The 15,573-nt window shown below is 38.0% G+C and overlaps 1 protein-coding gene across 6 annotated transcripts in view; it reads right to left on the reverse strand.

Annotated features, from left to right (window-relative positions):
- Positions 1-15,573, reverse strand: part of KANSL1 (KAT8 regulatory NSL complex subunit 1) — a 151,883-nt gene that overhangs the window by 34,152 nt on the left and 102,158 nt on the right. For all 6 annotated transcript variants that reach the window (XM_054689142.1, XM_054689139.1, XM_054689140.1 and 3 more), the window contains 2 exons: positions 10,864-11,005; positions 4,093-4,197 (listed from right to left, as the gene is read on the reverse strand). In XM_054689142.1, the coding sequence (XP_054545117.1) occupies positions 4,093-4,197; positions 10,864-11,005 (247 nt within the window). The remainder of the gene's footprint in view (positions 1-4,092; positions 4,198-10,863; positions 11,006-15,573) is intronic.

Raw genomic sequence — 15,573 nt, forward strand, 5'->3', positions numbered from 1 at the left:
AACTGAATTACAAAACAGTTATATACCCACACTGAAAAGTGACTTTAGGAAAATAGCATTCTGACTATGTATTATAGGGCTAACATACTGTCTACAATATTATACCTGGGTTAGTAAATATATCCATTACAATGTTTAAAGTTTAAATAAAATTTTAAATTTAAAAATAAAATGTATTTCCCACAGTGCTGAGTTGGCAATTATGAGACTTAATGTAGTACACTAGAACAATTACGTATCACCAAGAAAGAAGGAAAGCTCTGATACCAGATACTAGAATGAACTCATGTTTTTCAGTATATATACAACAGATGAGAAGATGAAAGAATATAACTGTGTATATGCATGTGATAGCACACATACATGAGCACACACACATCTATTTCCAGCTTCACCTGCTAAAAAGTCCTAGAAACAATGAGCACATCTAGTAGTCAATCTTGTTTCTCCAATAAAAAGAACCAGAACTGGGCGGGGGAGGGGAAGAGATGAAAAATAAAAAGAATCAGAACTGGAGCAGATAAAATATAAGACGACCCTGGAAGATAGAGTGGTGCTAGAAAGTGAATGCTCAAAAAAAAGAGGGGTGGATGCTGAAAGGACACAGAAGCCAATCTGAAGGAGGTACCAATGTCAAAAGGTGAAAACAGTTGGAGTAACTGAATGAGTAACAGCAACATATCACAATCCATAGAAGAAACAGCCATGAATCTACTCTGAATATAAATGACTGACTAAATTAAAAAAATAGCTCTTTCTAATACAATTCCAATCCACTAATGTAGGAAATAAAAAAAAAAAAAACCCACATCATTAACAAACATCACAGTAATTGCTGCAGGTAAAAACCACCAGGGGATGATAAAATTGTGGGTTAAGGGCCTCCCCTGGTGGCACAGGCAGTTGAGCACAGTGCTGTGAAGCTGTCCACAGCCTCTGCAGCGCGGGTTCGATCCCAGACATTCGGCAGACCTCTCCTGTCTCGCCCACCACTTCCCTCAGCAGTGTTTTCCATCGTTCTGCCTGTTCTGCTCCCTGCTCTGTTTCTGGTGAATCCTCTCCCCCTTCCATGCATCTGGCCTGTACCCCGGTTATTGTATAAATAAATAAATAAACAAAAATTCTTTTAAAAAAATTGTGGGTTAACGTATAATAAGCAAAGGAATATTGTATAGTCTCTCCATTACATAGCCATTCATTACAAAGGGAAAAACGCTAATCTTTACAGCAGAGAAACCTTGCAGGCACCACTTTAATCAAGTTCAAAAAGCTATCACTACCAAAGTCATGTACCTCTAATATGGCGCACTGAGAAGGGCATGGTATTATTTCTGTGATATTCCTATAAAAACTGCATGACTTCCAATGGTAAGAAAACATCAGGTGGGGGGCCTCCCCGGTGGCGCAGCGGTTGAGCGCTGGGTTGCGAAGCTGCCCGCAGCCTCTGCGGTGCCGGTTCGATCCCCGGCTGCTCCCCGGCCACCAGAGGAGGGTCCCACATGGCGCGCAGACCTCTCCTGCCGCCCGCTGCTCCCCTCAGCAGTGTACTTCGGTCCTTCTGCCTGTTCTGCTCCCCGCTCTGGCTCTGGTGAATTCTCTCACCCTCCCGCGCTTCTGACTGTACCCAGTGCTTGTATAAATAAAAAAAAAAAAAAAAAAAAAGGAAAACATCAGGTGGCTTCTGACTCCCACATTATACAAGATGATTGTTCAGCTGTGTCAGGTCTTTAAAGACAAAGACTAGGGCTCTCTCATGGATTGGAGAAGATTTAAAAAGAAGTAACAACCAAATGTAAATGTGGGATTTTGGACCAAGAAGGCAGCAGTGAGAAAATGAGTAAAATTCAAATAAAATCTGTGTAGTACTACATATTAGTACATTAGATTGGTTTCAATCACGGTACAATGGTAACTCAAGGTATTAATACTAGGGGTGGCTGAGTGATGGGTACAGGGGATTCTGTGTACTACTTTTGCAACTTTAAAATAGTTTTTAAGTTTTAAAAAAGAATGCAGCAAAATTTACCCAGCACTAATAAAGTAAATTTCAATCATTTGCAAATCTGAGATCAGCCTACTGCTTCTTGGCACCTAGATAAAGCACAAGTTCATTTAAGATAAATACAAAATCCATTATAAATTGGCCCAATCATCCAACATTCCATCACATGGAAGTATTTGCAGTTCTTCAATAATACCAGGCTCTCTGAAGCCTCTATTATGCGATGTTGTTATATAAGCAGTGTAGTTCTGGCAGGAACCCAACCCCAACACCATCTCTGAGCAAGTCCAAAAAAGACTCAGTATTAAGTACATCCTTCCCCATGAAGCTACCTTTACTGACCTTCTAAAAAGAAGTGAGATTGGAGCTAACGGGGTGGGGGTGGGGGAGAGGACTCCAGTGTGCGTTTTTCTAGGATTTTTTTCTTCAGATTTTCCTCTCCCCTACCCCATTATTCTGTGGTCTAAAAACAGAACCCTCAGGGAATATTTCTTGCTTGTCTCCAGAGCCCAAAAAAGGTTTGCTTATCCATGCACATGAATTCTAGCATTTCTGATCAAAGGTTAGGTCTTCAGAACAACTTAGCTTCAGGAATATCTGTACTGTGCTCATAACTGAAGCAGATATACAATGACCCTGTCAGGAAACAGTTATTCAATTTGGAAATAAAGCAAAGTGATGGCGACATATTCTTACAGTATAATACTGGAACACTACCTAACACGACCACCTGAGTATCATATGACTATACAAACAAAGTAAAACCTGTTTTACTTATTACTTGTAATTACAGTCTAGATGCCTTATGTTCCATATTTAATTTGGATATTTATAACATTAGCAAGTTAAAATTGACTTGTGTCTAGAGGAAAACAATTCTAAAATTATGGCTGTATTATTCTATAAGATATTAATAAATTCTGTATGCTACTAAGTAGCCATATTCCAGCACTGTTTCTTTTAATAACCACATGGACAAAGCAGTATCTGGTATCAAGATGTTGTTACCAGTTTTGCCACGATCAAGACTCCCTCCTTAATCAATCAATAAAGGACTACATATTTCCTGGAGAATTATGTCTAATTCCTTGAAAACATATTTTGAGTTTTTTTAATTCTGTTTTTGTAGTTAATACCTGTGAGTTTCAGAAATAAAAATACGAAAGTAAACACAACACCAAAAAGGGCAATAAATCCTTCCATTTTAGGGGGAAATAATCAACAAAATGGAGAATAGAGTGGTTACAAATGTGAGTATGAAAATTTGTAACTGGCCTGTGTCAAGTGTGACCTAAGAATTTACACAAAAGCAAAACTGAAAGGGCAAGGTATAAATCACATTCCAAAAAAAGTTAATAAAAATGCAAAATTAGGAAGTTTCTTCCTGAAAATCTTTTGGTTGGCAGTTGATGTTCTAGGCACAGCTCTCCAAGTATTTGGCATTTTTTTTTTAATGGTGCGGTTCCTTAAGTTGCTTAATTTAAGGAATATATGCTTTGCAGCATCATTCAACAATACAAAAAATCAACAGAAATTTATTGCCTTCTGTCTGCCTTTCTGTTCCCTTCAGAAAGTAAGGACTTGTCTGAAGATTCTTTAGAAAGCACATATAATTCACAAGAAAGGGCATGGTTAACCTCTCCCTGAAGACATAGAGGGATAGTGTATACTTTTCTTGGCTGTTTTCATAATTATTATCTATTCAATCCAAAAAGCATTCTACTGTATCGTGTAGAACCTACTGTGGATAAACGAAGAAGGTCTTAACTGTACAGATCCTTACAATTTAATAAGACAGAGACAGAGACACACACAACTTCCTGATCTCCAGCATTCCATAATGCCACACTTTGCGCTGGCTGTGCTGTCTTGAGAGTGAGAAGCTGTTTTTAAATTTAAGGTTTGCTCCATACCTACAGAAGGGGCAGTGTGCTGCCCTACTGGAAAATTCAAATCTCGAAATGTCAGAAGCAGTGTAAGTCAATGCAATCCCCCTTCTTTCATCAATTCAGGAATCTGTGCACAGAGCTCTAGCATGCTGTCATTCTACCTTGAGTTCTCATGCACCTCCTTTTGTCTCTCATACTTACCAATTTATCACTCCCATGATCTGTCTTCACTTCAGTATTAAGTGGAAGAAATAAGTCTGTTGTTATATGTTCTGGGGGAGGTGCCTCCCCAAGAACAATCAACCCCTGCAGGACAGAAAGAAAAATAGTTTAAGTGAATGGTATAAATTATAATTTTGATTTAGGAGCTAATCTCAAGAGGGTTAAGGATGGGGGACTGGTTTACCAGAGGTCTTTTCCCTTATGGTTTACAGTACTGAAACCATATATACCACTAGTAGCTTTTTTCTCCCCAAGAATTATTTCAAAAGAAAGTCCCATGAGTAAGGCCTAAGACTCACACCCAAGCGTCCCTCTTATTCCACTGGAATGTGTTGACCTATTTAGCATGTTCCCATTTAGCATCTTTTATTCACATCTTGCAGATCTGGAATCTTTGTCACAGTATGGTATTTTATATGGTATTTACCAATGAGACAATACTATACCAATAGTAGTAATACAATAAAGTTCGTGGCAGGAGTGAAAGTTAGTAGAGACAGTATGTGTGTGTGTGTGTGCGGCGCGAATCTTGCAGGGCTTTTAACTCATTTTGAGTATTGAGACTTTTATTCAGAGATGGAAAATCATTGGGAGAATTTCAAGCATATGAGGGAAACGATCTGACTTACGGTTTAAAAGGCTCGAACTGGTTATTGTGTTGAAAAGACTAGTGAGTAGCAAATAGAGAGGCAGAAAGAAGAGCTGTGCTTTGACCAGTGTGATCAGATTCTGGATATACACATTTGAAAGCAGATGAGTTATCTATATAATTGTACTGCTTGGGATATGAGGGAAGGGCTTCTGTAACAAGAATGGAGACCTCATTCATTTATTGAGCTCTTTTCAATGCACAGTACTTTTGTACATCAAAAGTAAAATCTGTATTTTGCAAACGTGCTCAAATACTACACTGTGCAGCTATATTCATCTACACATTGTTTTTCTGCTCTATAAAGAGATAAGCAAATGAAAAGTATCCAAATACCTAAAATCCATTCAGGTGCTATTTATTTAGTGTTTACCATGTGCTGGGCAGTGCAAAACCTTAAGAATAAAAAAATAAAACACACTGCACTCAAAGAATTTATCTTCATCTAGCCTTGGATAGACAGGAGGAGTATTACCATGACACTGTTGTCACAGCAGTTTTGAGAAGATGGCATGAGAGCAGGAAAACAGTAGGATTTAACTGAAAAAGCAGATGGAAGTAAGGCTTTGCAGGGAGGGTTCACATGGTTATTTAAAAAAATTCTTCAAAATATACCTAATACATAGTTAATAGCCATGAAAGGAGAGGCTATTATTAGCAAAGAAAACGTCATGAGCTGCACTGCACACCTGTTAGGGCAACCCCAATCTGGACTTCCCTAGCATTCTGGGTCAATGCTGTGTGGCTGTGGCATCAGCTGAGTGACCATAACCTCAGCTGTTGCACTCTAAAATAGACAGCAACTGGCAGAGACCACAGTAAAAGGGCCTGAATCTCCCCATCCTTCACAACAGCACCCAGAGTCAGATTGAGGATCATGCCTGGGCTCCTCAGGTCTAAAAAACTCCTACATAAGGACCAAGGACCAGAGGGACAGGGATGGGTCACAGTTGTATGCAGTTCTATATTTTTACAAATTAATCCTTCATGGAAACTCAGAGCTGTCCTATATTTTAAAAAGGGGGTGGGGGAGGGGAAGAGAAGGAGAAAATAATAGAAACTAAAACTGAAAAAGGAAGAAAGGGTAGAAAGAATTATGCCAAACCTAATGATAAAACAAGGCAAAGGAAAGAAAAAAAAATTAATTGTATGCTTGAGTTAATTGCTTTCCCTTAATCAATTCCAGATAAGATATGAAGTCAATAAACACCATCTTTTAAAATTTGCAGTACAGAATTACGGGACATTTTCACATACTCACTCCCCTGTTTTGTGTAAGCAGGCCAATCTTCCCTGCCAGTCAAGACAAATTGGTGACCTCACTGTAGACCAGTTTCACAAGAATCTTTCTGGGCTATCTAGACAAGAGAAAACTATCCATAATGTCTTATAACTCTGTTAAGATGGGTGCTTCAACTTCTTTACATCAATTTTGAAGACTAAGATGTGTTCTAGGATTCTGTTATTCCTACTTAGCTCCTCTTTTATCCAGAAGTTTCAATGCTCTTCTTCTTCCCATTACTAATCTGTCCACAGTTTGCATTCCTGTGTAATTTCTCATATGTCAAAAGGAGGGATTAAAAACAGTGTATCTTGTACTAGAACCTGATTGATCCCCCCTTAGCATTACTTACCAGGTATGAAATTTCAAGAAATATGCTTGAGAGAAATGATAAAAGGATAAAAGAGCATAGTGTGTTAGAAAATGCTTTGGAGTCAGATAAGTAGTCCTGCTTTCATACTTAGCTCTGTCTCTTACAAGTTCGTGACATAAGGCTTATTACTCTGTGCATTAAACACACACACTTACTATATAAAGTACACACTCAAGGATATAAAGTTAAAGCATCGCAGTACATGGAGAAGAGTAGGAAAGAGATCCTACAAACTGTATCCTTTCTCCAAAGAGCAAGAGTAATCATTTGTCCTAAGGAGGATTCCAGAAAGTCATTACTCATCTGAAAGGAAATAAATTCTGAGAGACCAGAAATTGGTAATCACTTAGTAGTAGTTCTCAAAACCCCTTCTCTTATTGAAAACACAACTTAAAAAAAAAAAAAAAAAGTGTGTGTGGGGGAAGAGGGATGACTGTGTACTGGTAGATGGAAACTAGACTTCTGGTGGTGACCATAAGACATAAAATGATGAACTATAAAGCTGCACACACCTGAAACTACGCGATATTATAAACAAATGTTACCTCAATTAAAAAATTTTTTTTAGATGAAGCCAGTATTTACATCTTCAAAAAGTCTTACCTTCCAACTCCCCTTTCAAAGACATATGCATAACTCTACAGCTGACCACCAAACCTAGATTCACCTCAAGGGCAATATGATATACATGCCCATGCAACTCTGGCAACTCTTGGGAAATGGGGAACACCAGCCCAACTTACTAACACACAGGGGATTAAAACTTCCTATTTCAGTAATTAAAAAAAAGGTTAAGTAAGCAATGACAGCAACTGCTGACAAAGCGAAACAGCTTTGGAGTCAGATATCAAATCTCAGCTCTGCACTCACTGGGCTATATGACCACGAACAAAGTACTTGACCTATTTGGTCCTTAGTTTGTTTATCTTTACATCTGTGGTTAACACTAAAATGCTTAGCACAGTGTCTGGTCCATAGTAAATGCTAAGACTTCTATTGTTATGGGGTGATGCATAAAGACCAAACAAAATGTTAATACATCCTTTAGGGGAATTACACTGCTTTTTTGTTATACAGGGGTGAACAGTGTCTGCCCCAAATTTGTGACCTTACTAGAAACACAATCATTGCATGTGTAATGAAGCCTCTTTAGGTTGGGTCCTAAATCCCAAAGTGATTGGTGTCCTTTTAAGAGGTAAATTTTGGAAAGAGACATGCAGGAAGTACATGGCCATGTGAAGACCAACATAGACACTGGAATGACTTGGTTATAAAACTAGGGACACCAAGAATTGCAAGCAACAACAAGAAGGATAAAGAGGCAAGGAAGGAGTCATCTCTAAAATCTTCAGAGGAGCATTGCCTGGCCTAGACCTTAACTACAGGATTTTAACTTTCAGTCAGAACTGTGAGAAAATTTCTGTGTTTGGGACTCCCTGGTGGGGCAAGGGATTAAGCATCACACTATGAAGCAATCCGCAGCCTCTGCAGCACGAGTTCGATCTCCGTTCTGCCAGGGAGAAACCCACATGGGCAGGCAGACCTCTCCTGCTGCTTCCCTCAGCAGTGTATTTCAGTCAATCTGCCTGTCCTGTTCCCCACTCTGTCTCTGGTGGATCCTCTCACCCTCCCACATCTCTGGCCTGTACCCCAGCTCTTGTATGCATAAATAAATAAATCTTAAAAAAAAAAAAAATTCTGTGTTTTAAGTGGACCGTTCAATTTGTGCCATACTTTGTCATAGCAACCTCAGTAAATGGATACATTTGTTTTAAAATGACACTGTATGAACATAAATATTTAATACAGTTGTGAATTTTCTTGACTTATTACTTATTGGGATTATTATTCTACTTTTACTCTACCTGTCAGAACTCTCTAACAGACATTGTATATTCAGACTGTAAAGTAAATGTATATACAAATGTATTATAAAGTAAATGTACTAGACTATCTTAAACACCTTATTTTACAGACCATGAAACAGATGCTCAGAAATGGGACTCCCTCATGCAGATAGATACATGGCAGCAAAGCAAAGACTACAAAATCAAAGATTACCAAGTCAAAAGTCTGCTGTTTCTTTTATATGTTATTCCCTGAATGATAAAACTTGTTGGTAATCTATAAACACAGAATTTCAGGTTAACTACTTTCCAAATACTGAGAAACATCTAAGACTTTGGAAACCTTCTCAAAACTGCTCTGACATTACTGCTGAGTTATGATCTAAAAAAAGGCTAGGCATAATTCATTTCTAAAAAATGAAGCAGAAACCAAAACTGAGTTCAGAGTATCTTCTCTCACACAGGTAGCAAGCCTGTAAACTGAGGTATACTGCACCAAAATATGCCTCTGATGTATGCATTAAGAACACTTTGACTTACATAAAGGTATTTATTATGGTGTGCTTTAGTAATTTCAGTTAAGAGCATAATTAAAATAGCCAACAATGACCAGGAACAGAATACAGTCAATTAAAAAATGTCCCAACGTCCCACTTCCCCACAGCTCCTAAAGAAAGATAGGAAAAACATTCAGGGCTCATTTAACAAGATTATGCTTAAACAAATTATATGCATGCATACTTAAAAGGTGGATAAAAATACACTCAAATGTTTATAGTTAATTTTCAGTTTGGGATTTTTTTTTAAGACTTTTTTTTTTTTTATAAAGAGCAATTCACCGCAAAATTGATATTTGTACTTCTCTGTATTTCGTTTCCTAAGAAATGATAACAGTATTTCATCAATTCTGACTCCCCCCCCCCCCCACATTTCAGTATCCTTGAAATCAGGGTGCATCTAATAATTGATAGTGTGTCTTAGTTTAACTGAGAAACTTAGTTATACTTAGTGGAACATAAAACAACAGTACAGCTTATAATCAATAGTATCTTCAAATCTACACTATGATACTTTTATACTGGGAAAAGTAACACAAACAGCTGTATGTGTGACTATATAAAATAGCAAAGCAACAAATTTGACCACCATTGTACTAATCTCAGTTGTTACTGAGACTATTTCTCAAATATGGGCATTCCGATTTAACTACTAGCTATAAAAACCTAGGAACAGACACAGAAGATGTGTTCCTGGCAGAGTAAGACAGTGTTTTTCTCCTCAGGATAGGCATACGCCATCTTTCCTAGCTATTCTTACCATTCCAGTTCATATTCTATAAATCTCAAAATTCCCATTGTGAAGAAGAGTTAAGGAGAGAATAATATTCACGACTGTTGGTGAGAAGTTTCAGTTAAAATTCCTCATTTGCTCTAGCTAACTTTTAAGCAATTAAGTTAAAATTTGATGTATTCCCTACTGTCAGGGAACAAGTTACTTAAATAAATAAAAATTAAAAGCCTAAGTCCTCTGGACTTTCCCCTAAATATAATATATTCCACTGACATGCCAGAGACTGAGGTAAACCCATTTTTATACATATATATATATGTATATATGTATGTATATAAATGGGTTTATACACACACACACACACACACACATCAGTGGTATTTCTGGAAGATCATAAAACTTTTACCTCAAATCTCATCATTTTGTCCATCTGATCAGAGAGTCACCCTTTAAAACTTTTAGCCTACTCACTGATTTAATGCAGGCAGCTCACAGCACAGCATTTTTCTTAAGGATTTGACCAGCACTTAGACTGAACAAAAGTATAGTGGTATTTATGTTTAAGAGCAGTAGATTCCTTGTGCAGACTTATATATCAAATCATAGAGTTCAACTGCATCAAGCTAATACAAAAAATACCATACAAGAATGTAAACTCCCCAAAAGTAGGACTTTCATTCAACACTGTGATCCCACCACTAAGGATGCCTAGGCATAATAGGAGGCAGGCACTCAAATATCTGTTGAGAGTATTTCTTTTTCTATGCACACTTATTCCTCTGTCAAACCAAAATTGAGCAGAGGATTTTTTTCTAAGTTGATTTTTAGGAAGAAAAACTACACAGTGTCACTGCTCAAGTAAGAATCAGTCCTCTGAAGACAGGAGGGCACAAGAAATCAAAATCCTAACCACCAATGTCTAGTTTTGTCTCAAAAATCTTTCAGGAAAAACTTCGCAAGATGAAAATCCTCACTCAGCACCATTTTTCCATTAATACAACATTACAGTTATAGTCAATAATTTGTATTATATTTCATTTTCTTATGATTCCCTCCTCCCCACTCCCACAACTTAGATGCAGAAACTGCTTTGTTCTAAACACATGTTCAATTTAACATGATATAATAACAGTGTTATCTGCACTATACTAAGTAACATCAGGCGCTTAAAACAGATTAAACCACTCTATCAGGTCATATTAAACCATTCTCTTTGACACAGTTAAGAGCTATGCTATTGCAGGACGGGAGAAAAGGGATAATGGTAGTTTTTAGTGGGGCTGAAAAAGACCAGACACTTGTCCCTTACCTTATTAGCACGTATCTGCTTGTAAATATCTGTTTGTTGCCGAATTCGATATTCCAAGTCAGAAACGTGAGCCTGAAGCCAATTCCAGCGGCTGACGATAGCTGCTCGATCTGCAGCCCATCTCCATTCTGACCTGCGCCTCCTAAAAGGAAATAAACTGAGTGAAATCCAAGAGCAGCAGCAACATACATAACAAATGCAGGTGGGTGGGTTTTAACATTTTAAAGGTCCAATAAATTCCACATCTGAACATTTAAATTCTAATAAAATGCTTAATAGGGTTTTTAATGGAAGCTAACAAGCAGATTCAAAAATTCACATGGAAAAAAGGACCAACAATTCCAAAACTAAAGCAAGTGTGGTGGAAACTACTTAGCTAACAGGTTTATTGTAAAGCTGTAATAATTACAGTAGCACAGAACAACAGAAGAACAATGAAACATACTACAGAGCCCAGAAACCTAGAACTGGATTTATTAGGGAAAGACTGAGCCATTCAACAGGCGGTGAAATTAGTTCTCTTCTTCAATGATATTAATTTCATTATTTTGGAATTCTCACGTCTTGAAAAACCAAACCTAAAGAAGAATGTCTTTTAAACTTCAGAACAGGCCTCCCTGGTGGTGTAAGGTGTTAAGTCTCAGCACTATGAAGCTACCCGTAGCCATTGTGGCCTGAGTTCAATCCCTGGCCAGCAAACTGACCCACATGGTGCAGCCAGACCTCCCCTGTCTCGCCCGCTGCTCCCCTCAGCAGTGTATTTCAGTCAAGCTGACTGTTCTGCTCCCCTGTCTCTGGTGAATCCTCTCATCTCCTCCTCCTGCACCTGTCGCCTGCACCCCAGTTCTTATATGCATAAATAAAAATGTTTTTTTAAAAAAACTTCAGAATAGGGAAAGATTTCTTAAATAAGACAGAAAAAATTAGCCAGATTACTAGATCTTTTTAAGTCAAAAGGTAAAGAAAGCACTGGTTGTTAGAAATAGCTGTAAAACACCTAACTAAAGATTAAATATCAGTACAAAGGATTCCAACAAATAGGTTAAAAATGACAATAAAAGCCCAATAAATACGTAAAAATATGCCATGCCCCATTAGATTTGTCTACGTTATCAGAACGAGGTAAAACATTAAGTCATTTCAGGGCCCTCACTGGAGGTGCAAAGGGTTAGGTCTCACCACTATGAAGCAATCCACAGCCACCGCAGCAGGAGTTCGATCCCCCACCAGGGCTAAGTAGATCCCCCCACATGGCTCAGTAGATCTCTCCTGTCCCACCCTCTGTTCCCCTCAGCAGTGTATTTCAGTATGTCTGTCTGTTCTGCTCCCCATTCTGCCCCACCTCTGGCCTACGCCCCAACTCTTGTATGCATGAATAAATAAATCTTTTTTTTTTTTTTAAGTCATTTCAAAACCAGACTGTAAAAATCCATGTGTTGGTCAAATGTGGAAAACAGCAACTGATGGTGGTAACAATACATTGACGGTAACAATAAAAACCAGGACCAGGGCCTCCCCGGTGGTGCACCAGGTTTAGCGCCTCTGCAGCATGCGTTTGATTCCCAGCCAGCCAGGGAGAAACCACATGGCACAGCAGACCTCTCCTGTCTCTCGCCCACTGCTCCCCTCAGCGGTGTCTTCAGTCCATCTGCCTGTTCTGTTCCCCGCTCTGTCTCTGGTGAATTCTCTCACCCTCCTGCGCCTCTGGCCTATACCCCAGTTCTTGTATAAATAAATAAATCTTAAAAAAAAAAAAAAAAAAAAAAAAAAAAGCCAGGACCAATATTGTTGAAGAGTAATTTGGAGATACCGACTAGGTGGAAAAGCGCATCCTCAACCTTTATGACATTCTATTTCTGGGAATATAACTCGCACATCTGCATGAAGAAACAGGTACAAATAGATTCTGTAATAGCTAAAAATTAGTGGCAATCTGATTTGCTAAAGTAGGGAACTAATAAATAAACTAAGACTTACTTCTTTAAAGTATTTTTCTACAGCAATAAAAACAAAGTAACTGGAACTATTTGTATTAACATGATTAAATCTCAGAAGATAATGTTGAAAAACTCATAAAAACTAAAAATAAACTAAAGTACCATTATACATATACATAAGTTGTTAAGGAATTTAATGGAATTACTTAATCGATTATCACTACTGTAACAAATACATCTCACCAATGCTGAATGGAGAAACTCTATGAAAACAATTTTAAAAAGTAACCATACATTGTTACCAACACACAAAAAGTAAATATCTAAAAATATGCATACAACTGATACACAACAATTTCAGGACTGGGGTCCTTATTACCTTTGGGAAAAAGAAAGGAAAAGCTGGATTTTAGCTCTACCTATAATGTTTGACTAGTTTGAACACTGTAAAAAAATTTTAGTATAAGAAACATAACTTCTTTTTAAAGTACCATTATCTGCTTTACTGCTGGCTCGTTCTAGCCCAAGTGCAGTAAAGGACATCAAGAGAGCAAGTATAACCTGGATCACTCCCCAACTATAAAAATGCTCAGCCTTTCTAAATATGCAGCTACTTAACCCTCATTTCCCATTTCCAACTTTCATTACTCTTGAAGGTTCACCACTTTCTATATCCTGCAATTCTCTTGGTTATAGAGAATTGTTTCATTTTTGAAATTATTACAGTCTTCATCTATCACTATTGGGCTACTTCAATAACCTCCTTTGCTATTACTCCCAACGTAAGTCATATGCTACTTTATCTAAATAAAGTGCCTTCAAATCTTATTTCTTCCTATCACTCTAATGTGTAAGAAACCACAAAGGAGTCAGATATTGTAACAGACAAATTATAGTTAAAACGTGATTAATAAAATCAACACAACATCTATTTAATGACAGTTTATTTACAAATTCAATTAATGATCGTGGCTAACCAAATTAAAATCCTAATGTGGAAAAGCAAAGTGAAGGTTTTTTTTTTAAAAAGATTTATTTTATATAGGAACTGGGGTACAGGCCAGATGCGCGGGAGGGTGAGAGGATTCACCAGAGACAGAGCAGTGAGCAGAACAGGCAGATGTACTGAAAAACACTGCTGAGGGGAGCAGCGGGCGAGACAGGAGAGGTCTGCCATGCCATGTGGGATTCTCCCCAGCTAGCTGGGATTGAATCCGCGCTGCAGAGGCTGTGGACAAGCTTCACAGTGCAGCACTCAACCGCCTGCGGCACCAGGGAGACCCACAAAGGGAAGATATTTCTTGGCCAACTTTACAGCACTTCCTTCTTGGGGGGGTGGGAGGATGACAAAAGAATCCTGGCAGTCTCCCTTAATGAATTCAACTCTTTTCTGTGGTTATATTTTAATAGTTCTTTCTACAGGGTTAGCAGAATATTACCACATATCCAGATCTTAGGCTGTTCAAGGGATCTAAGAATATATTTTATTGTATTTACATGAAAAATCATTTCTTCTAAAATAGCTCATAGGATCAATACAGGGGCTTTAACATAAGGAGATTTAACCTCTCTTAAATACTCCTTTTTTAATTACAAATTAGATTATGCATTGAATATTCAAAGGGGTCACTGATATAGAAACTTTTCTATTACACCATATAAAGTAATGACCTGAATCACTTAACTCAGATGTGGTCACTGATTTTTCTAAAATAAAAGCACTAAGAAACCTAATTTTCTGCTAACGGAGAACAGTTTACAGCACTGTAAGAATTATCACAATGTCAATGTAACTAATGAAAAGTTTTTTTTTAAATTTATTTATTTATACAAGAACTGGGGTACAGGCCAGATGTGCGGGACAGTGAGAGGATTCACCAGTGACAGAGCAGGGAACAGAACAGGCAGACTGACTGAAATGCACTGCTGAGGGGAGCAGCGGGCTGCAGGAGAGGTCTGCGTGCCATGTGGGACCCTCGCCTGGTGGCCGGGGATCGAACCGGCGCTGCAGAGGCTGTGGGCAACTTCACAACCCAGCGCTCAACTGCTGCGCCACCGGGGAGGCCCCCATTAATGAAAAAGTTTTTTACTGTCAATTTATTAATGAGTACAACAAGAGATTATTATGTACTAATTAATACATCTACTCTTTGTATTCGCTAAACCCTATCCTTCAATGCCTACAGCACTACCACAAACAGTAGAACAGATAGCAATATTTATTTCCTCAAAGATAAACTACAGTAAAATCTAAATGTAACACAATAACTGTTCAAACATCTGATCTACCACTGTCTATAATTAAGTCACCTGGTTCTATTCCAACCTGAAACATCTGTAAGTCCAAAACAACAGTGCTGGTAGACTTTAAGTGATCTAGAAAAAAATTTAAATCTGATTAAAGTAGCAACAAATATGAAGGCTTGAATGGTGGTAATTTCATCTTTGAGTCATATTTCAGTCCCATCTCCAATTCTTTCCTTTTATGCAAGCAAAGGTTCGATCACACTTCAGTAAAATGTCCACAGCAAGTTCTAGAGCACCATGTTAACCAAAATCTGATATAAATTATTTGCTAGAATTCTATGACTTCCAGATGTGCAAGAAGTCTGAGACACCAAAATTTTGAAAACTACCAGTTCATTTTTTTTTTTTAAAGATTTATTTATTTGTGCATACAAGAACCAGGGTACAGGCAGATGTGTGGGAGGGTGAGAGCATTCTCCAAAGACAGAGTGGGGAACAGAATAGGCAGACTGACAAAATACACTGC

The sequence above is a fragment of the Talpa occidentalis genome, unplaced genomic scaffold, assembly GCF_014898055.3.
Source record: "Talpa occidentalis isolate TD23 unplaced genomic scaffold, MPIMG_talOcc4v2.1 talOcc4.7, whole genome shotgun sequence".
NCBI classification, from domain to species: domain Eukaryota; kingdom Metazoa; phylum Chordata; class Mammalia; order Eulipotyphla; family Talpidae; genus Talpa; species Talpa occidentalis.